General features: G+C 34.6%; 1 protein-coding gene and 1 pseudogene across 1 annotated transcript in view; both read right to left on the bottom strand.

The window, feature by feature from the left end:
- Positions 1 to 25,431, bottom strand: part of ADGB (androglobin) — a 174,749-nt gene that overhangs the window by 20,900 nt on the left and 128,418 nt on the right. Inside the window, exons 28-30 of the mRNA XM_087425200.1 lie at positions 17,963 to 18,162; positions 15,742 to 15,853; positions 4,746 to 4,921 (exon numbers count right to left, since the gene is read on the bottom strand). Of these exons, the coding sequence (XP_087281326.1) occupies positions 4,746 to 4,921; positions 15,742 to 15,853; positions 17,963 to 18,162 (488 nt within the window). The remainder of the gene's footprint in view (positions 1 to 4,745; positions 4,922 to 15,741; positions 15,854 to 17,962; positions 18,163 to 25,431) is intronic.
- Positions 383 to 3,094, bottom strand: LOC106803630 (calcium-independent phospholipase A2-gamma-like; annotated as a pseudogene).

Raw genomic sequence — 25,431 nt, 5'->3', positions numbered from 1 at the left:
AATAAATTCAACATGATGGTGACTAAAGTGAAAATACAAAGTATATTATGATAATTTTCAGTTTCTTGTTTGGCACATATATTAATAAATTTTCGAACATCAAACTATAAAATACCAATATCCACTAAAACCAATGAGCACAATATTAAGATTCCTAAAGCTTAGTTAATTACTAATGAAATAAAAACCTAATTCCCATATGAATTCCGTAACCAAAAATACCCTTTGCGCTATGCAAGATAGTCCAAGGCCATCTTTTTCAGGATTCCCCAGAATTCATAAGTATTTCAAAGTTAACTCACGCTGAACCCCACAATTCTATATTAAATTTGGTGGATCTTCTAAATAGGTTTTCTTTTTTGAGAATATATGCATACATTTATCACAATTTTGAAAAGAATGGAAGGCCAGTTTTTAGTTTTATCCAATCATTAATTTTCTACAGAATTGTATTTTTCTTGACAATATTTTTTCAATACTTTTTGCAATATCTTTCACTTTTTCTTCATTTCTGTCTATGTACTTCAAACCTTCCAACTGCAGCTGATCCAGCTTTTCATTCTGACTTTCATCATCTAGAGGTATATTTTCACGTATTGCAGGACTCAATATAAAATAAGTGCCAGGGAGTAACAGATCATCAGGTATTACATGGACTTCTATATCTGTAGCACTGTTGATAACATTAGACAGTGTGGTTTTCAAGCTTGTGTATATCATGGTCTTTCTTACATACTCAACATCCAATGCAAAGGGATACTATGCACTCTAATGGGACGCCTGGCCAAAGACATTTACATTCGTGCATTGCTAATACTGAAGGGTTATGCAGAAGCAAACCTCCATCTTGATGAAGGTCATTTCCCAAATACATACTCTACAAAGTAGCGTGAAGCAACAGATGAGGCTCTAGTGACTGGCCACATTTTATACCAACAGCCTCCCAAACAATGAGAGTTGACTTCAGGAGAGTGACCATAGATTCTGAACCCAAAGCTTTCACCGTTATCCCTCTCTTTACCGTGGTACTTACTGCAGCTACCTTAGGACATGTGGGATTTCTTGCTGTGTCAATCATTAGCGCATATCCCATTCTATCCTTAAGAATATTTCCGGGCCGGCCCCGTGGCTTAGCGGTTAAGTGTGTGCGCTCTGCTACTGGCGGTCTGGGTTCGGATCCCGGGCACGCCCGGACGCACTGCTTCTCCGGCCATGCTGAGGCCGCTTCCCACATACAGCAACTAGAAGGATGTGCAGCTATGACATACAACTATCTGCTGGGGCTTTGGGGAAAAAAAGGAGGAGGATTGGCAATAGATGTTAGCTCAGAGCCGGTCTTCCTCAGCAAAAAAGAGGAGGATTGGCATGGATGTTAGCTCAGGGCTGATCTTCCTCACACACAAAAAAATAAATAAAATAAATAAGAATATTTCCCCACATTTGACTCATAAAGTGCACGGCTCCAGCTCATTATGACTGTTCCAACAATAACATTTTGTGAAAACACATGTGATGCTAATTTTCAGTCAAGTTCCTCTCATTCATCGAGGGGCGTATGAAACAATCCCAACATGAAGCTGATATGGCACCTGTGCTTACACCACAAATGCAATCAAAGAGCTGACAAAATGGCTTCTGCGTGAGTTGAACTGGTTCTTGCAGTATCTGGAGAGCAACCACATCCCTTGCTCATCCACCGTCGATTGTGAGAATTCGGATGCCTCTTTCTTGCACTGGAGCCACATAGCCAATTAAGGCCAAAATTTCTCTAACTGCAACTTGAAGAGTGCCATCCTTAATTTGTCCCAGTCGTAATAAATATGGAATAATTCTTTCCTCGGAAGCCACTCCTTTTCCCTCAGGAAGTTCTGGAAGATGAAGAGTCGGTTTTTCAACCCTATAAGTGCAGAGCTTTGGGTCAGTTGTTCTTAATGCTTGAACTAATGCTCGAGTTCAGTCACCAATACAGTAGTCCCCCCTTATCCGCGATTTCGCGGTCTGTGGTTTCAGTTACCCGCGGTCGTCCACTGGGAGCTTGGAACATATCCCCCGCAGATAATGGGGGACTACTGTACTCACTCTTGTGGTCACATGCTTTTGCTCTTCTGCTTTGTTGTTTTTGCTGACAGTCTTCTCAGCTTTAATTGCCTCTTCTTGTTCTGACTGAGCCTTCCGACTGAATCATACTTTAATTTGGAGACAAGTCCACCAATATAACCACCTACTGAAGCCTGTACACCTTCAGCGGGACAAGAAAGTAAGTTAGCAGTACTTTGTTTAGTAGAAACTGGAAAAACCTCAGATGTCCCACTGAGACTTGCAGGCTTATCCACAGTATAAAAAGAAGATTCTGAGCATGGATTCTTATCAGTCAAGATGCCAGAATATGGATAACTCATTTTTTTGTTTGTTTCTTTTTCGTGAGGAGTATTAGCCCTGAGCTAACATCTGTTGCCAATCCTCCTCTTTGTGCTGAGGAAGATTGGCCCTGGGCTAACATCTGTGCCCATCTTCCTCTACTTTATTTGGGACACCTGTCACAGCATGGCTTGACAAGCGGTGTGTAGGTCCACACCCAGGATCAGAAGCCATGAACCCCAGGTTGCCAAAGTGGAGCATGCAAACTCAACTGCTATGCCACCAGGCTGGCCCCCGATTACTCATTTTTTATTCTTCAAAGGTTTTATCTTCAGTTTCTGAATTGTCCTGGAAACATTTATTTTCCTTTTTTTGAGACATTTTCCCCTTACATTTGAAGTAGGAATTAATATGATTTGATAAAAAGTAGAATGATTCTCCAAATTTTGTGGTCATACCATTCGTGTATGAAAAAGGCTTTGCTTACCTCTACCTTTGTCTCTACCTATGCCATGACTTTTCTTTTCTGGAAAACTCTTTTCTGCTGATTTAGTACTAGATTTTTTCAGAAATTTTATGGTTTGTTTAATGTTTTTCTGTTTTAACCAGCCACTAACTGATACTTTTAGAATATTCGAGAACTTGGCTTAGGTTAAGCTAACCGTGAAATCATTTCATTCTGATTGCCAAAAACAGCCTTTGAAACAAAGTTCAATGTACTTTTAAGATGGGACATATGAACACTCACTCTTGCAAGACCCTTGGGAGCAAAAGTGCTAAGTTTCAAAATTCCAGTGTGTAAACCGTGGTTGCTTGGAGAGTAACAGTGCTTACTGCAAGCATCTACTTCACCTTGGGTCCATTTACATCTTATTTTGCTGATATGAAAACCTCTTTGTAGACTGATGTGACTTATCCTCCAGCAATATTTGGGTGAGCACAAGAAATGCAGTTGCTTGCTTCTCTGCTTCCCACAAAGACTTCTTGCATTATGAGATGGCAGGTTGCTCCTGCTAATGCAGCAGTGGCAACTTGCTCTTCCCAGCACTGATGTTGACCAGGGCCGGCCTGCGTCAGCTGAGCTTCCGACACAAACAGAAGAGCAGTAGCTCAGGGACCAGCCTGTCAGTTCCATCCCACCCCCAGCGAAAGTCAGCCTAAAGCTTCTTTACTTCACAATGTTTCCAAGGGTAGATTCCAACTAGGAAATTAAATCCTGGAAACGCAAGTGGACAGGTTTTTCCATTACTGAAGTCTGGGATAACTGATCATCATCTCTTCTCCTAATTTGTTAATTTTCCTTTATTGTCTTTTACTAGTCGTACCAACATCCTATTCAGTTAATCCATCTGCAAACCTGGGAGATATCCTTTGTTCTTTCTTGTTCCTTACCACCCACTCCAGATTGATAATTACATACCTCGTTTGTCTCCTGGATAATTCTTTGCCTTCTTCTTTTCTTTTGAATTATACTTGGTACACTATGCACTCTCCTGCCTGGACTACTGCTGTACTTTCTTGAATGGTTTCCCCATCTCTAGCCTTTCTCCTTTAAATTCATACCCTTATAAGCCACCGGGGTGTCTGAAATGTAAATCTGATCATGTCAATACACTTCTTAAATCCTCTACCACCCAACCCTGATTAGCCTAAGCAGTGATCACAAATGATGGGAAGATTTTGTCCTCAGAGGTATTTTGTTTTGACTTTAGTGTTTTTAAATAACTTGAATTTGAGTATCTCTAGGCCTGTGCTTGAATTCCTCAAATTTGCCACCCACATTCTCTTCCTGATCTCTAATCATTGTAATCACCTAACTGACCCTGAAGGAATTTGGAATCATGACCTCTGGGCTATAGATCAAATCCCAGCCTTCCAATGAAGCTTAAAGGCCTTCCCCTATCTGACATTTACTTACCCCTCCAGCCTCATCTCTCATATTTTAATGCTTCAAAAAACAGATTGTGTTGGCTTTTGCCTTAGAACGTCTTTGCTCATTGACTCAGTTCAAGATTTGACTCCTCTAGGAAGAGCCTGGAATAGGTACCTATTCTTTCTACCACTACACATACTATATCCAACATTAAAACTCTCAGTTAGCCTTCAGTTTCCTCCACTAGATTGTGAGTTCTTTGAAGGTGCAGACTGTATAATATTAATATTAGAAACCCAAACAGTGTCTTACCTACTTAAAGTTCAACTAATGCTTTTTGATACTAAACTAGGGAAGGCAGCTTGCAGAAAGTGTCCAAGAAATGTCCTTAAGGTGTTTAGATGGTTGCTGGAATCAGAGACATGGGTATTTTTACTTTTGTTCTCAGGGGAAATGGGATCCAATGAACCGATATTTATTAAGCGACTTCAGTAAGAAAAAGTACCACACGCACCTGAGGCTCAGAGCGAGGTGCTTGTTTTTCTTTGGCTGTCTTTTCTTTCTCGGAAGACTTTTCTTTGCCTTTTCTTGTTGTTTTGGAAGTTCCTGAAGATTTCTGACCCTCACTGATAGTGTGGGAATCTGGGCTTCCCAAGGTAACTGATGATTCCTCAAGTTTCTCTCCATGACCTAGAAAGACATAAAAACAGAAACCAGTGAGTCATAATATAACAATAAAATCATGTCATATAGGAACAAAGGAAACAAATCATGAAAAAGTGGTTAGTCTAACAGGTTTGGATTTCTTTTCTTTTTTTAAACAGACAGACAAATCTTCTATAAAGATTTGTGTGACTCTCTTTTATGAAATTGAGAAATAATTCACATACTATAAACTCACCATTGAAGTGTATAAATAATTGGGTTTTAGTATACTCATAAAGTTATTCAAACATCACCATTATGTAATTCATTTCCAATCTGGATGCTTTCAGTTCATTTTCGTGCCTAATTGCCTTGGCTAGTATCTCCAGTACAATATTGAATTCATTTATCTCTGCTTCAATATTTATCATTCCCTTCCTTCTACTTGCTTTGGGCTTAGTTTGCTCTTCCTTTTCTAGTCTAGTTTTTTAAGATGGAAGGTTAAGTTATTGAGATCTTTCTTCTGTTTAAGTGTAAGCATTTATAGCTATAAATTTCCCTCTTAGCACTGCTTTCCCTGATTCCCATAAGTTTTGGTACATTGTGTTTTCTTTTTTATTCATCTCTAAATATTTCTTAGTTTCTCTTATGATTTGTTCTTTGATCCATTGGTTAAGAGTGTGTTGTTTAATTTCCATATGTTTGTGCATTTCCCAAATTTATTTGTTACTGATTTCCTTCCATTGTGATCAGAAAACATACTTTGTATGAGTTCCATCCTTTTACATTTACTGAGACTTGTTTTATTGCTTTACATATCATCTCTACTGCAGAATGTTCCAAGTGCACTTGAGAAAAATGTGTATTCTTCTGTTGCTGAATGGAGTGTTCTATAGATATCTGTCAGGTCAGGTTGGCTTATAGTGTTGTTCAAGTTTTCTATTTCCTAACTGATTTTATGCTTAGTTTTCTACTTATTATTAAAATTGGGGTATTGAATTTCCAACTATTAATGTCGAATTGTCTATTTCTATCTTAAATTCTGTCAATTTTTGTTTTATGTATCTTGAACTCTGTTTTTAGGTTCATATATGTTTATAATTGTTATATTTCTTGATGGATTGACTCTTTTACTATTGTGAAATATCCTTGTCTCTAGTAAATTTTTTTTGTCTTAAAGTCTATTTTGTCTGCTGTTAGTATAGCCACTCCAGGTCTCTTTGGTTACTGTTTGTATGGTATTGCTTTTTCCATCCTTTGAGTTTCAAACTATCTGTATCTTTGAAACTAAAGTGTCTCTCTTGTAGACAACACGTAGTCAGATCATGTTTTTGTTATCCCTTCAACCAATCTATTTCTTTTAACTAGAAAGTTTATTCAAATTAAATTTAATGTAATTACTGGCATGGTGATTTATGTCTGCTTTTTCACTATTTCTTTTCTTATATGTCTTATCTTTTTTTCTTATATTCTTCCATTACTGTCTTCTTTTGTGGTAAATAAATATTTACTCCTATACTATTTTAATCTTGTTGTGTTTTGTTTGTTTGCTATATATTTTTGAGTTATTTTCTTAGTGGTTGCCTGGTGATTACAATTAACATCTTAATTTATAACTATCTAGTTTGGAATAATACAATTTCTATAGTATACAAACTCTTTGTTCTTATATAGTTCTGTCTCCCCTTTATGCTGTTATTATCACAAATTTAGTCTTTATACATGTTGTGTGCATTTACACAGATTTATAATTATTGCTCTATGCTGCTGTCTTTTAAGATTGATAGGAGGGAAATCAGAGTTACAAACAAAAAATACATTTGTATTGATTTCTATATTTACCTATGTAGTTACCTTTACTGGTGAACTTAATTTCTTCATGTGGATTCAAGTTACTGCCTACTGTCCTTTTATTTCAGCCTGAAGGACTTCCTTTAGTATTCCTTGTAGGGCAGGTTTGTTAGTGACAAATTTTCTCAGTTTTTGTTTTCCTGAGAATGTCTTAATTTCTCCCTTATTTTTGAAGGATAGTTTTTCTGGATATAGAATTCTTGGTTAATCTTTTTTTCCAACTCTTTGAAAATGTCATCCCATGGCTCTGGTCTCTTTAGTTTTTGATAAAGAATCTGCTGTTAGTCTTATTGAGGATTACTTGTATGTGATGAATCACTTCTTTATTGCTGCTTTCAAGATTCTTTGTCTTTGTCTTTAGACAGTTTGATTATGATGTGTCTAGCTGTGGATCTCTTTGAGTTCATCCTATTTGGAGTGTGTTTAGCAAGTTGAATGTGCCAATTGATATTTTTCATCAAATTTGGGACAATTTCAGTCATTATTTCTTCAAATAGCCTTTCTATGATTTTCTCTCCTTTCCTTCTAGGGTTCCCATTATGTATATGTTGGTATACATGATTGTGTTCCACAAGTCTCTGAGGACCTGTTCCTGTTCCTTTTTCTTTATTCCTTCATTTTTTCTTAATGTTCCTCAGATGAATAATCTCAATTGAACTATCTCCCATCTTGGGGAGAAGGCTTTTCACTGAGCTGATTTTGAGTCAGCCCTGCAGTTGACGTCTTCCAGGATATCAACAGACAAGTCAAATAATAATGAGTCTTTGCGAATGAGACTTTAAAAGAGATCCAGTTTCATTTTACTCTCTCTGGTGTCTGCCTACCTGCACCAGGAGGAATATAGGCTGTTATTTTTCAAGGCTACTGCTGAGCTGGAGATCAGGGGATGAGACTAGGACAAGTTAAAATGCCATACAGCTCACTGTTTTTAAAGAGATTGGGCTGTTTTTCTTTAACACAACCTTTGCTAATTTCCAGAGTTCTGAAAAAGTTGATTCTGATCATTTCTGCAAGTTTTTTTCATTGTTTTTATGGAGGAGCTAGTTTTCAGAGTCCTTACTCTGTCATTTCCACTGATGTCCTGCTGGACTTGTTTTCTTGTCTGAACCTCCTGAGTTATCTCTGCATGCTGTTTGTCTGGGGAAGAGTCCTGAGAGAATGGAGAATTCACATAGGCTGGATCTCTCATAGTTGCCTGGAGACCTTGTCATTACAGCATGGAATTACAAAAATCTCTGTGGAGGAAGGTGAGATTCCATTCCAAGCAGGTCAGCTCTTGAGTGTGACAAGTAGGACAAGTCAAAAATGGACTGATTTAACTTGTGAGTGGAAAAGTGAGAAAAATGAGACCACAGAAAGAGAATAAGGTTATTTCAATGAGACGAAGGACATGGCATAAGGGTAGAGATGATGAGCCACAGAAACTGGATAAAGAAGAAAGAAGAAATGAAGACAAGGATTTTCATGGGAAGCCATACAGTAAAATCACCTTTTATCAAAAGTTCAGGATAGAAAGTAAGAAAGGCTGCAGAGAACACATTTTCTCCTTGGTTTTTTGGCATCCTTTGCCAGCCAAAAACTTTGAGGTTGAAGAAACGTTGCTTGCACAGAAATGGAAGCCCATGTATTTCTTTTTTTTTTTTTTATAATTTTATTTATTTATCTTTCCCCCAAAGCCCCAGCAGATAGTTGTATGTCGTAGTTGCACATCCTAGCCCACGTTATTTCTGCTACTTCCTTCCAGAGTCTCCTCACGCTGCCCTGCTTCACAGAGATGGGGCAGCACCAGTCTTCATCTTAAGCCCATCTTATGAGGTAACTGGGCTTCAACCAGTTTCAGTGGCCACCACCACTACCTCAGCTTCTTGCCCCAGTAAACCCAGGTCCCAGAGACCTTACTGCCAACAGAGTCAGGAGCTAACTGTATTTTAGAGTTCCACCTGTGGCCAGCACTAGATAATAGTACCTCATAAAAACTAGGGTAGAAGAATTCGTTCTTTTCACCTTGTACTGCCAGACAACTTTGTTTCCAGTACTGTGGTGCTTACTGTAATGCAGAAACTCACAATCCTGGTGAATGTATAAATCACCCAGGGAGCCTGTAGGATGTAGATCTCGAAGCCCAAACCCCAGAGATCCCAACTCCTTAGTCTGATAGGGGAGCCAGGAATTTACATTTTTAAAAACTACCTCAAGTGGTTCTAATTCAAGTGGCCTGTGGATCATACTTTGAGAAATACTGCTTTAAGAAATGTATACAGTTTCCCTTTTGTTTGAAGCAAGTGTTGCAAAGGGATGGGCTGAAGGGAAGAATATCAATGATTTAGAATTCAATGAGGCTGAGGGTCCCTCACAAGAGTGGTTCTCAAACTTTAGCCTGCATCAGCATCACCTGAAGGGCCTTGTTAAAAAATAGATTTCTGGGCACCACTCCTAAAGTTTCTGATTTATTATGTCTTGGGTGGAACCCCCAAATTTGCATTCAAGTTCCCAGGTGGTACTGAGGCTGCTATTCCAAGGACTGCATTTAGGAGGCTGTAATTACCTTTGCCCAACATGAAGAGATTTGCCTTATGTTCTATTAATTATTTCTAACGACTAAATACCCAATGGCAGGGGAACTAATAATATTTGTTCAATCCCTACTATGTTTCTTTCTCTTTGAATTCTCAAAGCATCCCGCAGGGCAGATTCAGAGAGGTTATGTAATTCACTCAGGTGCTCTCAACTGGTAAGAGTTGAACCAGCATTCAAATATAAGTCCAAAGGACATGTCAGACCCTTTTCAGTCAGACTCAAAATTGGAGTCTTGTAAGTCACTCCTTTAGCAAAGTAAAATAGTAATTGTAAAGAATCCAGATCTTATCAGTTGCTTGCTGCCCATTATTAGCTACTTTCAAATTGGAGGCAGATCATCCTGCATGACTGCAAGGGGCCTCTAAGCACCGCAATTTTACAAGGGGACAAATTGCCTTTCTGCCAACAATGCCAGCTGCTGAGAAGTGTTGTGCTAGGGAAAATCCTTTGGTCAAATAATCAAATGACTTGCAAGTGAATCCTGGACCAGCCACTGGATAGGTTAACTTTGGCAGGTTTATTACATTCTTTGATTTTGTTTCCTTCTCTGTATAATGGAGATACTAACACCATGCCCAGAGGGCTTAAAATAATCCATATGGAGCATTGAAAATAGGATCATATCCAGTATCACACAGCTGGGTTTTTAAGATGTTAACACATGTCAGCTGAAATGGAATCTCAAGCTCCGCATTGTTTCTGGGGCTCCCTTTTTCTTACTACCCACAGATCTTAGTGTTTGAGTCATACATTTGGGTGCATTCGATTTCATTCCAATAACATATTCTAGTATTCAAGTTTACATACGTGAGCACCTACTCAAGTGTCAGGCACACAGCAGGTGTGCACTGTCCCCTCCTCTTACATTAGTAATATATACAATAAAATAATTTGCATATTCTTTAATGGCATAAAATATGGTAATCTTTTTCTCCCATAAATTACAAATTCTTCGAAGGCCAGAATATCATTATATACCTGATTTTAAGTTCCTAGTTTCACCTAGTATAATGCCGAACTCATAGTATGTATTCATTATCAGATTGTTTAACTTTAGTATGTAAAGCTTTATAGGGAATCTGTATGGGCTGGAAGGACATATATCAGTAAGATGCAAGAATAAATATCTTACTGACTCAAAAATTATGAAAAATGTAACTCTTACACTGTATATTCATGTAATTGGAAGAGTGGTAGAAGAAATGACCATTGGAATAAACTAATATACCTCTTGCGGAGAGGAAATGCTCAGGGAGTATCTGTTGATAAAATGAACTTGAAAGCATCAGGCCTTTGATTACAGTAGACAGAAATCTTCAGTGGATAATACAACTTATGAAAATTACAGAAACAAAATTTTAATTTTATGATTAAAATTCGGTGCTTAGATTTATAAATCCAGGAACTAAAAACTGGTTGGGATTTGCACATTAACATAATTTCTAAACTAGAACACTTGTTTAGGACAAAGTATACATTTACCAACTACAATCACACTTGGTAAATATAAATGGGAATATATATACATCTATATACATACATATCTAGTAATGTTTTATTATTAGACCTTGAATTGAGAATGATAAAGTTTACACGTGCTTTTGCAAATAGATTAGAACTTCAAAGGTGCAGGCGAGTAACATAAACATGTAGTATATTGGCAAAAGGACTTTAAAACTACATCACTAACCATATATAAAGGCACATGATATCACTATGTACTACCTGCTCAAGATCCTCGAATTTCTACTTCCTTAAGTCAAAGTCACCTGTCTCAGTAAGCAATTTTTAATAAAACTTAGGTATTGAAATATAACTAAAGGTGGCACTGTTGCCTTATGTTAACCAGAGGCCAAGCTTCCTAAAAATTCATAACACAAATATCTTAAATTGTACATAGCTGTATTTCAGGCCTGACTTTTTATAATGAGTTATACAGATGTGAATTTTTTGAAAAATTATATATTTTATTTTTCATAGAATTTAAATGTTGAGCGTAAATGAGTAAATGAGGCAACATTTCCATTGACTTCAGGATGTACATAAAATTTTAAATTAGGTCACCAACATAGTAATGAAAAAAATCACTTGACCAATTTATTCTTGATATAGTATTTATAATTGAAAAGTAAGCTAAGTTATAATTTGAAAACATTAGTCAATGAATTTTTCTAAAATATATCATACTCTCAAAATTAAAGTTTGTAGGTTCTGTAAATATAATTGGCTCACAGAAGTTGACATACTGATATGTTTTAATTTAAACAAATTGGCTACCTAAAAATCCACATCTATATACATGATAATAGAGACTGATTATTGTGAATTCAAAAGCTGCTTAACTTTCAAAAAGATTGGACAACGTATTCTTTCAAATAGAAAATTTTCCTGGTTTATTTTAAATACAATTCAATTCTGAATTTCTTTGTTTGCTGCTTACAGCAACGAATGTATTACAGAATGCAGGTGTAATTTAATTTTAGCAGCTGCTCATTCACACATAAAATTGTCAAATGTGATGTCAAAAAGGAAGACATATAATTACTCCCGAAGACTTATTTTCTACATGATAATGACAACACCATTTTTTGAGTGCTACTAGGTTCTAGAAATTTCATATATATTACCCTGAACGTTCACAACAACCTTGAAAGATAAAAGTTACTATTCTAATTTTATGGGTGATAAATAACCCAGCCTCAGGCAGACAAACTTAGGGTGGTTTATCTAACTATGTTGTATTTCTCCACTTAATATTTCCTTTTAATAACTTAATTCATATTATTAATTTTGTACCATTACCCAACTCTATGTTTTCACACTATTCTCTTTCATTAATTATACTACCCTGTTCCTCTGAGATCTTAATATTTTTCTTTGGTTTTCCTCTAGGATTTTAACATTTATTCATTAATATATTGAATATGATAGTTTGTTATAGTGGTTTGTTTACTGGAACTCTATGTGCATTGGACAACTTAAATTTAGAAACATAAAAGATCTTAAGGAAAAACATAAAAGCTTTCATACAAATTTTTATGTTCACTGAAGAAATACAGACAGCTCCCTAAATAAATACATTTATCAAGGACAAAATAAAGATCCGAAATTGGTACTACCATATATATATATATTTTTTTCCTGTTCAAAAGCCCTTGCCAGATAATTAATTCCCATTCAAGATCCTAGCTATGGCAGTAACTAGCTGTGTGACCAGAGGCAAGTTACATAAATAGTCTGTGCCTCAGTTTTCTAGTGTGTAAAATGATAATGGTAATATCATCTGCCTCTTAGTTTTATTGTGAGGATTAATTGGGTCAATATAGATACAGCCTGAGGGGGCCTGGCCGGTGATGTAGTGGTTAAGGTCGCGCACTCTGCTTCGGCAGCCTGGGGTTTGTGGGTTTGGATCCCAGGTGCAGACCTACACACTGCTCATCAAGCCATGCTGTGGCAGTGTCCCACATATAAAATAGAGGATGACTGGCATAGATGTTAGCCCAGGGCCAATCTTCCTCACCAAAAAAAAAAAAAAAAGCCCTAAGAAAGCATCTGGCATAAACGTTAGCAGCTACTACAGGACCACCATCACAACTATGGCAACACTACTGGCTAGAAAGTCTCTAAGAGCTTACATGGTACAGTGGAAAGATTCTGGGCTTTGGAGTAAATCAGATTTAGGTTAAAACCTTCACTTTGCTCCTTCCTAGCTGTTTAAACTTAGGCAAATTATTTACTGCGTCCAAGCCTTATTTCTTCATGTTTAAAACTGGAATGGTAATAACCACCTCCCAGAGAATTGAGAATAACGCGTGAAAAGTACTTAGTAGAGTAAGAGGTGCATAATAGCACTAAAAGAAATCATAATCATAATAATTAAACTTCTAAGTCTTTGCAGAGTTTTCTTTTTGTTTACAAAATAAAAGTATATTCTTTGCATTTTTTGATTAAAATAGTATGTGCTCATTTAAAACTTCTGATTTATACATTTTTAATTTTAAATTTAATTTTGTTTTTAGATACTGAAAAATATAAATAAGAAAGTAAAATTACTAATAATTCCAGTACCCAGAAATAATCACTTTAACATTTTTGGTAAATACTCTTCGTATTTTTTCTGTGTGTATCCCTTTTTGTCTCCCACTCACTCATATATTTTTGAAGAGTGGTGGCAATTTAGGGTTGCCAATGTCTAATGGTATACAAAATCTTAATATTAACAATAACGCATTTCTGTGAACTAAGCATGGGAAAACATTTCTGAATCTTTCTTCCTCATCATTTCCAACCTAGAAGGAGAAGGGGAACGGCCTCGAATATCCAGACATGTGCATAGTTTTCCTTGTTCCTTTCTTCCTCATGTTTGTCTGACAAGAATCAGCCTCTCTTGGGTCTCACCTGATGCCTGGTGGGTGGTCCTGTGGGTCACATGTGTCCAAAACGGGCTCCTGGGCATCTTATGAGACACATCCTCCTTCTCCCCACTTCCACTTCCCAGGCAACAGTTCATTTCCCATGCTTGGTATTCTTTAAGACGTCATTGTACAAACTATTCCCCCCGCCCTCCTCCTATTTCAGAGTGTCATTTCTTCTTTTTCTGAATGTCCCCAATTTACATAATTTTACCTACTTCACACAACTTATAAATATTGGGAACAAATTTCTAATTACTGAAGAAAATACACACGGAAATTTAAAAATATACATTTGACTAGACTTCAGGGTATTTTAAGGTATTTTATACCTTTTTAGACATTAACAGTTTACTTTGGAGAGATGAAAAGAAAGCAACTCATTCAGTATTCTAACAGCATTGTACTATACAGTGCTGTCTTTCCCTGAAAAGTTTAAATGTTTTTACAAATATTTCCTCCCTTGTCATTGCATGTTCTTGTATCTCATTGGAACATTATTTAGAAACAGGTTTTCCCTGTGAACAAGATCCCCAATTGAATTTAGTAAGATTCTTTCTGCAGTTTTATTTTCATGATTTATTCTGGGTTTATTTATTCCCTATCACGTAGGGTCTGAGTTCACATTTATAATTGCTATAAACAATAGTAGCAACGACTATTTTTAACTCATCAAGACAGGCATAACTGAATATTATAATATAGAAATCAGAAGCATCAAGAGCTACAGCCAACTCATGAAAGAGCCCACATAGATGGAAAAATGGGGTTTGAGTCTCACTCTGATCTACTAAAATCCCTGGTACTCAGGAACGTAATGTAAAATCTACTGGTACTATGAATTTTCCTGGAAAAAAAAAAAAATAAGAATAGCTTTGCTGAACACATAAGGTGGTTTTGGGACCAGTCCTTCAGGTGGAAGTCTTAAAAGTTGGGGCTCTAGATGTTGGGTCCAAACCCTTCACTTGGGAAGTTGTAAGTTTCCTTCCAACTGAATGTCACTGTGGTGGGGCGGGGTTTATGGTGAGAGTGTATCTCAGTCTTTCCTACGTGTTTTGATGTAATGTTTTTGTTTGTTGCCCGATGTGTAGGAATCAATCAGCTAGTTTCTGGGTTTCTTTCAGAGAAAGAAACATTGCTCCTTGTGTATTTGTGTCTGTGTGAGAAGGTGAATTCAGGAGCATCCTATGTCACCATCTTGGACCAGAACTGTCAGTTTTCAACTCTTTGGGGTAAATATTAAGAGTATGATTGCTGGATTATGTAGTAAGTGTGTTTTTCGTTTTGTGAAAAACCACAAAACTCTCTTCCAAATTGGCTGTACCATTGTTCATTCACAACATCAATGCGTAAGAGTTCCTTTTGCTCCACATCCTTGTCAGCTTTTGGTGTTTCTGTTATGCCCTTTTGTATTATATGGCTTTATTTTATTTTAAAAATAATGTAGATATGTTATTTTTATGAGTAGGCAATCTGGCTTAAAATTTTAAAAGAACATAAATTGAAAATACTCCTTCAGATACAATTATTATATTGTGTAATGTGATATAAAGCTTAGGGGTAGAGGTTATTTGAGATTTCTCTTTTTCTAAAGCATCAAACTATCATTTCTGTTCAGGAATATCAAGAGTAGCTTTTTGAAAAATAAAGCTGAATCTTCTTTCACTAGGAGATTCTCTTTCTTTTAAATATTTTAAGGACTTATCTTCAGGGTTATGCATTCTCAACAACTCGGACAAATATAATTTTATAAGTAGAAAAGTGTTCTGTACATTTCTTAGATAATCATCAAGTAACTTTTACTAACTAGACAAAAGGTGCTTAAACTAGGTCTAAACTATCATATATTTTTGGTTCTTATAAACCAAGCAGTAAAGATTTCAAAATATGTAGTCAATTAACAAAACAGGAAATGCCACTGGATATAAAATACAAATCACAGGCAATAACGTTTTAATAATTACATGACACATTTACTATTAAATATTTATATAAAATGCATGAATAATATTTAGGGTGACATACCTTTGCTATCACTTTTCTCTAAGTCTTTCAGTGCTTGAACAAACATCAGTTGACTTTCGGTGAGAGGCCAACTGTTATACAACACCAAACACTGTATGATATACTTGTAAACCTGTGAAATAATGCGATGTTTAAACACAAACGATAAGAATATAAGAACGTAATATGTGCCAATTAATTTATTATTTTAGGCACATAATACTTGCATATTTCTCTGGATTATACAATCATAATTTATTAAATACTGTCAGATGTTCTCCAAAATTCTGTAACATCACAGTCTTTAAAAGTTTATCCTCACAATCCCAACACCACCTGCCATTATGTATTCTAGGATTTACAATTTTTGCATCCATGTTTATAGATGAAATTTAGTTATTTAACTTTTGTTACTCTTATCAGTTTTGGAATCAGGATTACATTAATCTCCTAAAAAGGACTGTCAAGTTTGTATTGTTTTTCTGTTTTTTAGAACAACTTGCTCCTTGAAAGTCTGTTAGATCCATTCTGTAAAAAGAGCTGGGCCTGTGGCTTTTTGGAAAAGCAAGATTTGATGATCATTTCAGTTTTATTATTCATTATTATTATTATTTTATATTTTCTAGTGAAGTAGCTTTTCCATTCCTCCTCTTGCCCTATAAATCTAGCATTTTTTTTCTAAATTCTACATTTCCTAGTATAGACTTGTGCACAACCCTTAAAATTTTTTTAAAAACCTGTTATTTGCAGTTATACCTCCACCCTATTTTTTTGTTCTGTATTTGATTTATTTATATTTTCTTTCTCTTTCTTGATTGGTCTTACAAGAAGCACGTGTACTTTATTAATCTTAAAAAAGCTGAGTTTATTGATCTTCCTAAATTTTGTTCCCCATTTCATTAATTCTCACCCTCCTTTTATTAAATTTTTTTCTTCTTTTGTCTTTGAGTTATCCTTTTGCTCTTTTTCTAACTTTTTGTTTCAATAGCTTGGCTCATTTGTTTTTGATCATTCATTCTTCTGATAAATTAACTTAAAAGTCAACACTTCATTGAATGCTACTTTAGATGTGGCCTACAAATTTTGATTTGTAGTTTTTTATGGTTATTGAATCCTTTGTATTTCATAATTCCTTTTTTCATGTTCTTTTTAACTAAAGGACTATTTAGTATATTTAATTTTGTTTCCACCTTTATGGGATTTTTGCTGCTAATTATTAATTTCTATATTATTTCATTATGTTCAGAAAACATCTATACAATATCATTTGATTTTTACTGAAGGTTCTTGTACATGCTATGAAAAAGTATATTCTCTATTTATTAGGTGAAATGTTCTATATAGATATCTAAAGGATTAAGCTTACACTTAAAATTTTTAAAGCCTAATGATAAACATATTTTGTTTTTCACCTTGATCTATCAGTTTCTGAGAGGTGTGTGTTAAAATCTTCAAGTATTAATTGTTAACATCTCTTTTTCTTTGTAGCTCTAATAATTTTTGCTTTTTATTCATTGAGTCTGTGCAGTTAGGTACTTATATATTAGTTAAGGTCATATTTATTTGTTTCATTCCTCCTTTTATTTTTATATAATATCCCTCATGGATTCTATGTGTTGATATATTAAAATATCACAGCTCTCTCTTCACTCAACTTTAAACTTTCTGTGCCATTTTGTTTAAAATGTCACTTTTAGGCTACTTATAGTTGGATCTTATTTTTTATCTAACTTTAAAATCTTATCCTTTTAATTGATTAATAAACCATTTGTATTTATTGTAATTATTGTCATAGTATGATTTATTTCTGGCATTTTATTTTCATTTCTTTTTATGTTTTTTTTTTTTGGCTTCCAATGGATAGGTCATATTTTCTTCTACTCCTTTAAATTATATGCATTGTCCTTTATTTCTTTAACTTAAGCCACATACAAGTCAGCTTTTGTTAATATGTGACCTTTTTCAAAGTTATATAGCTTCTGTTAACTTATACGTAACATAACATAATTACATCTACATTATAGGGTTACAGTACAGATAAAATTTGCCACACACATATTTAAAAATCTTGGCATAGAAAAACAGTTCAATAATGTCTAATTCATCAATTCTGGTTATATACTAGTGGCATTGCATATAGAAAGTATTATACATTGACAATTTTTAGGAAGAGAATGGTTGTAATTTATTTTAGATTTTTAGGAGCAGTACCACTGAATAATTCTTTTAAGCATAGATATACCTGCTGTGGCGTGCTAGCATTTTCATCTATGGTGGGCACACTGATAGTTTCCTCTTCCAAAATAGGCTGACCAGTGTCAACTATTGCACTTGCAAGTTTACCCTTGTAGGATTTCTGACTCCCCTGGGCAGATTTCTTCTTGTTGTACAATTCTTGCTCTTTCTTGGATGAAGCATGACTTAAAAGAATTTGCTTGCTAGCTAAATAGGAGAAATATTAATATTTAAGTTAAAATATGTGAAATGTATAGTTACTACTGACTGTATTATTTAGTTGTACCCTTTTATACAACACGCAAAGGAACAGGTCAATTTGTTTTGTTTTAATGAGTTAAAAACCAACATCATTGGCTTCTTAGAAATATTATGGTCTTAAAACTTACTATAATAGTATGTGACTTGCACAGAGCAATGCATATTCTGAGAAAACAGTGATTACTAAAAGACTATACAGCACTTCAACAATTTCTCATTCATTCTGTGCCACTAGAATAACACTAAACTAATACTATACACTCTGACTTCTTCAGTGTTTAATACTATATGTATGTACGTTGTCACACTTATAAGAGAGTTTCATTTTACTTTTTAATTTCTACATTCATTATTTTATAATTAACAGATAATATAAGTACCATTGGAAAGGATAAAAATAGAAACATGCTGAAAGTTATTAACTAATTAATCAAATGTGTATTGAGGGAACATAAGTGAATGACACAGGGAAATTCCAAACCCAGCCATGACACAATAATGAGCATTGCATTTATTAAAAATAAATGCACCATAAAAAATGATAAAATTGGACAAAATGTATAAAGCAACTGTTTTAAGCCATTGGACAATACATAGCCCAAGACTGTGGTCCTTAAGAGAAGAAAAACATACAAGATGGGTCTCTCCACTTCCCCAGCTTTCTGCCTGTGGGCACCATCTCAACTGCAGCACAGGGAAGCGGAGGCCAAACAGTAAACAGTTTTGCCAGATTTGGGAAGAAACGATTGGAGTTTGGGGCTCCTGAGACAACTAAAATTTGTGAAGGGGGGTATCAGAGAGGAGGCATCTGAGCAGCAAAGGAGCCCAGAGAGAAGCATGGGGTCCACTTGAGTCTTTAGCAGAATTGGAAACTTCATTTGCACAAACACCTAATAGTTGCTGGCAGACAACAACTCCTGGGAGACTGTGGGCTTAACGGAGATTCTGAAGGTTGCACGGTGTTGAGAGACATTGGAGACATTGGAGTTCTGCCAAAATGAGGGAAATTTAATAGACATACGGGGCATTCAGTTGAGACTCAAGAAAGGCTATTCTTTAAGGGTAGAGCTACTCTAATCCTGGAGCAATGGAAACTCTAGACTCGACTTAAGAAAGTTTAGAACCAAAGTCTTTATAGGATTAAGCTAAACTGTCAATAAACTGCCTGCCAGAATGAAATCCAGCAATCTTTCAATGAAGAGAGCATAATCTAGACTCTTAGCAATGTAGCATATACAATGTACAGAACATAATCTATTTGATATATGAAGAAGCAGAGAACGGGACTATAACTTGAGAAAAAGTCAATGGAAATAACCATAGAGCTGACATAATGCTGGACTTAGCAAACAAGGACCTTAAAATAATGATTAAAAATGTGTTTAAGGATTTAATGGAAAAGATCAACATAATGAAAGAACAAACAATGAATATCAACAGAAAAATTAAATATATAAAGAATCAAAATAAAATCCTAAGTATGACTATATCTGAAATGAGACATTCCTAGATGGACTGAAAAAACACATTGCCAAATTCAGAAGAAAATATTAGTAAACCTAAATCATGCAACTGAAATGATCTAAATAGAAGCAGACAGTGAAGAAAAAAATTGAACAGCATCTAAGTGATCCATGGTATAATATTGTAGTGGGTAGAATAGTGACCCCCCAAAAGAGATATGTCCACCCAGAACCTCAGAATGTGATTTTATTTGACATAAGGGTATTTGCAGTCATAATTAAGGTAAGGATCCCAAGATGAGATCGACCTGGATTAGCATGGCCCAAAATCCAATGACAGGTGTCCTTAAAGACACAGAAAAGGAGAAAACATAGAGACACACAGAAAGAAGAAGGCCATGTGAATACAGAGGCAGAGATTTGCAGAGTCATGCTGTCACAAGGCAAGGAATGCCAGGAGCCACCAAAAGCTGGAAGAGGCACAGAAAGATTCTCTTGTAGAGACTTCAGTGGGAGTGTGGCCCTGATAACCCCTTGATTTTGGACTTCTATCTTGCAGAACTGTGAGAGAATAAATTTTTGTTGTTTTCAGCTACTCAGTTTGTGGTAATTTGTTACAGCAGCCCTAGGAAACTAACACAGATATCAAGTGATCTGAAGTATGTGTATTCTTAGTCCTAGATAGAGTTCCTATAAAAATAAAATACTTAGGTATAAATTTAATAAAGTATGTGCAAAATCTGTCCATCGTAAGTATAAAACACTGGTGAGAGAAATTAAAGACTAAAATAAATTGAGAGAAATACTTTGTGTTCATGGACCAGAAAAGTCAATATTGTTAAGATGCCAATGCTCCCCAAGTTCAACACAATCCCTTCCCAAATCTAAAGCTACAATTTTCAAGAAAATGTGGTATTTGACTAAGAGTAGATATTTAGATCAATGCACACACAGTCCATTGATTTTTGACAAACGTGTGAAAGTAATGCAGTGGAGAAAATATTGGCTTTCCAACATATAGTGCCAGAACGACTGGACATCCATATGGGAATAAAAAGAACGTTGACCATCCACTTTATGTCACACACAAAAAATAATTCAAGAAGGATCATAAAATTAAACATAGACGCTAAGTTTATGAAACTTCTAGCATAAAACATGAAATGAAATATCCATGCCCTGGGATTAGGAAAAGATTTCTTAGATAAAATACAAACTGCACCAGTGATTTTCTCTTAAATGACAACTTTGATTTCATCAAAGTTAAAAGTTTCTGCTCTTCAAAAATTATTAAGGAAGTGAAAAGGCAAATCTTACACTAAGAGATCATGTTTGCAAAGTATGTATTTGATGAAGGACTTGTATCCAGATAAAATAAAGAGCAAAGACAAACCATTAAAAGTATAAGTGTAATGTGCAAATGGACACTTCACCCACTAAGTTATACTTATGGCCAATAAGCAAACATAAAGAGCTCAACATCACTTGTTAGCAAATTTAAACTACAAAGAAATATAACTACCTACCCACCAGAATGACTAGAATCAAAAACATTGACAACAACAAACGTCAGAAAAAATAGGGGGAAACCAGACATCTCATACTTTGCTGGTGGGAGTCTAAAATGATACAGTCCCTTTGATAAACTTTTTGGCAATTAAAAAAATATATAAATATATTTACCTATGTCAAACCATGACACATTAATTCAACTCCTGAGTATTGATTCAAGAGAAATGAAAACACAAGTCTCCCCCCGCTAAAAAAAAGACTTATACAAGTATGTTCTTGGCAGCTTTAGTTACCATATCCTAAAAGTGTAATAAACTCATATGTTCAAAAGAAGAATGGATAAACAAAGTGTGGTATATCCATATAATGGAATAATACTCAACAATATAAAAAGGAACAGAGTAGTAACAACATGGATGTCTCTTAAAAACATTATGATTAGCAAAAAATACCAGGGCAAAGAGTATGTACATGCTTCCAATTCCATGAAGTCCTATTACAGGCAGAACTATTCTATCTTGGTGGAAATGTGAACAGCGGTTGCCTCTATAGGGGTTGGGGAATTGAATGGAAATGGCCTGAGGGATCTTTCTGGGTAATAGAAATGATCTATATCTTGTTAGGGGTGTGGGTCACACTAGTGTATGCACTTATCAAAACTCATCAACTTAGATTTGTGCATATAAATTATATTTCTATAAAAAATCAAAAATGAATGACACAAAGTCTCTGTCCTTGTGAAGTAATTCCTTCATTACCTCCTTCAGATATTCAGTCAGTCATTCATGACCATTCTTTACCAAAAATATATGAAACACATACGAAAAAAGGAAAAATTTTCCTTAATACAACAGAGTCCACAAATCAATTAGAAAAAAAATCTAATTCCAATAGAAAAGTGGACAAAGCACACAAAAAAGTTTATGAAGAAGGAAATATAAAAGGAGGATATATAAAAACATGCTTAAACTTCACTAACAAGCGAAATAAAAATTAATATTTTTAGCATTCAGATTGACAAAAGTCAAGAAATATGATAATTCACTGTCATTCAGGGGAGTATGGATAAAAGAAGGGAAATTTACCAAAACTCTTGGTGAGCGATTTGACAGTATATACCAAAGTTAAAGCTGCATGTACCCATCGACCCAGTAGTTCTACTTTTAAGCATTTATCCAATACATATACATACACAAGTTCAGAAAATTATACACATAAATTTTTAAAGAAAAAACTCAGCACTGTGTATAAACAAAAGATTAGTATTATCACAAATCACTATCAGTAGGAGACTGGTTACGTTAATTATGATATATTATCAACACATTGAATATTATACAACCATATAAAATAAAATATTTTACTATTCCTAGTCCATAGTACTTCCTCAAACACTCAATTGCTTAGATTGTAAATTTTGGGAGAAATTACAAGTTTTATATTAACCCTACGGCATGAGTACTGGTATAAGATTTTATTCCTGAAAATTATATGAGATAGACGGACATTCTTTAAAATTACCGTGAGATAATACAAAACCTAAAGAGGACTGTATTTTAAGATTTTGTTGCTGGCTCACTTCAGAGCCTCTACATCTCTGTAATGGAGTGTATTTCTTCTTTAGTACCACAGAATATTTGCTTACAGAATACGTACACAGTCCGCCATATCCTGTTCCACTACAAACATAACACACACACATATATTTTTATGCATGTACTTTTGGTGGGGGTACTCCAGAAATATATATAGTAAATAATTCATAAATGGATATGTTTCCAAGAGAAGCAACAGAAAAGTGTTTAGAAAAAAAAGGAATTTCAATGTCCGCTTGTATGATTCATAAACACAAATTGACAGCATCCCCTTAAAAATAATATCCTGTCTGAAATCTAAATAAAGAAAATATCTAATGCACAATAACAACTCTGTCAATCTCCATGGAGAAATTTTTAAATGTTTTCTGAGAAACATAAAAGAAGTCATGAATAAATGGAAAGAAATATTCTCTACTTGCATACAAATTCAATACTATAAATGTATCAGTTCTCCTTAAATTAACTAACCTATATATTCAAGGCAAAGAGAAGGAAAACAATGATAGATTTTTGTGTGGTTTGAGGGGAATTTGAAAAAAATGTAATAAAGTTCATCTAGAAATATAATATAAAAATAGAAATATCTTGTAAAAGAAGAACAATCAAGGATGATGGCTCTAATTTTGGATTAATTTCTGAATTCTGTTCCAATTGTCCTTCTACTCCATTTTTTCTGTCTCTTTCTATGCCAGAAATAAACATAAAATTATTTCAAATGTTTATGTATAATTCTCTTGTAAATGGTAAATTTTGAAGTGTAATAACAATAAACTATATGACAAACTATAAACAGTGTTTGCCTCCACAAATTTAAATTAAAAGATTTGGAGAGGAATCTTGGTGGTAACTAATTATTTAGAGAAAACATGAGGCCATAAACAGCATAGGAGAGTTGCACATAGGTGCCTACTGAAGTTTTAGAATTAAGGTATTCCTGCATGAAGTAAACTATGAAACCCATATAGAATGGATTAGAGCACAGAAAATAAAGCCATCTTAAAGAGAAAGAGTGGTATTCAGACTAGCAATGCTTAGTACTCTCATGGTCTTAACACATCCGAATGATAGAAAATCTATAAATGGCGTGCAGGCAGATTTGAATGAAAAACCACAAAGTAGTAATGTGAACTGAGTACTGAAAATGACTCAGGGCATACTCAGGGATGAAGGGCAAATGATGGGAGAAAGGAGGTACAATCAAAAGAACTGCTTAATTTGCAATTTTACCCAAGCTCAGCCTTACAAGTATAACATAGTGCATTTCCCACCTCCCTATGTCTAATGCGCTACATTTGCGCCCTAGTTGTGCCATCACAGTGTGGTGTCTTCTCAATTCTCTGCTCCTCCAAATTCTTATTCATATTGGAAAGGTATATCCCTAGGCTACAATGACAACTCACACATTCTTTCCAGGGTTAATAAGAGAGGATAAAGAGAGCCTTCCTTTGGGTGCATCCATTTTAAAAAGAAAAAAAAAAAAACCAAAACAAGAAACATATAAATAGAACACAGGTAAAAAGACAGTTCTTTTTAGTAATTTGCTTGTACACTTAAGACAATCAGCATAAACACTATTGGGAACAATGAGTCCAGGAAGGGTCCTGGCTACCAAATAGTTACACTAAGGTCAACTAGAAGATACAATCAGTTACAAAAATAAAACATGATAGCAGAATTCAGAAAAAGCATATTTATCAAAATAAATTTAAATGTGTTACATTACTCTATTTTACAGGCCAAAATCTTGGATTGAGTAGAAAAAAATACCCCTTTATAAGAGAAAGATTGAAAAACTAAATGGATGAACAAAGCGTACAGGCAAATGATAACGGAAGAATCAGTGTTAGTATCAGACAACCTATTAAAGTTGAGGAAAGCCTGCTTTGTATTCATTTTAAAAATACAACGTATCAAAAAATATGAAGCTAATGTGAAACTTTACACAACTAGCAACATAGCATATAAATATGTAAAACTAAAACTACTAGAGATAAATTTTTATACATTTTACAATGAAAGTAAGAGGTCGTAACATACCTTTCTCAGAAACTTACCTGCCAATAAAATAAAATATAAATGACAATCCTGAAATTTTTAAATATTACAAGTAGCAAGTTTTCTTTTTATTAGAAAGAGGGTGCATGTATTTAGACATCAAACTATTTACCTCCAAAACAGAGCAGACATGTTCTTCATAAACCTCAGTGTAACACTAAGCAAAACTGATTTGAATCAGGCCACAGGAAAAATATGAATCAAATCCTCAAAGTAGAAAATACATAAGTCACACTCTCTAGCGCCACAAAATTTAATCAGATATTAATAACAAAAGGCTAACCAAATCTATTTTATTATTTTGAAATTGTAAAAATATTATCAATGTTTAAATTTAAAGAGAAAATAAGAATTATATTGTAGACCATAGCCAACGACATTACATAGAAATTTTGTAGCTTGCTATAAAATATAATGTAATATATATAGCTATACTTAGAAAAATGTATATCATTAAAAATGTTGACTTAAAACCAAGACTTAAAATATGAACTAAACTTTCAACTGGTGAAGGTAGCAAAAAAAAACCATTAGACTAAATTTAAAAAGTAGAGAGAAAGTGTTAAAAGATAAATATGAATATTGAT

Source organism: Ceratotherium simum, chromosome 38, assembly GCF_057802395.1.
Source record: "Ceratotherium simum simum isolate JZ-2026a chromosome 38, ASM5780239v1, whole genome shotgun sequence".
Classification (NCBI taxonomy): Eukaryota; Metazoa; Chordata; class Mammalia; order Perissodactyla; family Rhinocerotidae; genus Ceratotherium; species Ceratotherium simum.
This window is presented reverse-complemented; position numbering and strand designations above follow the sequence as displayed.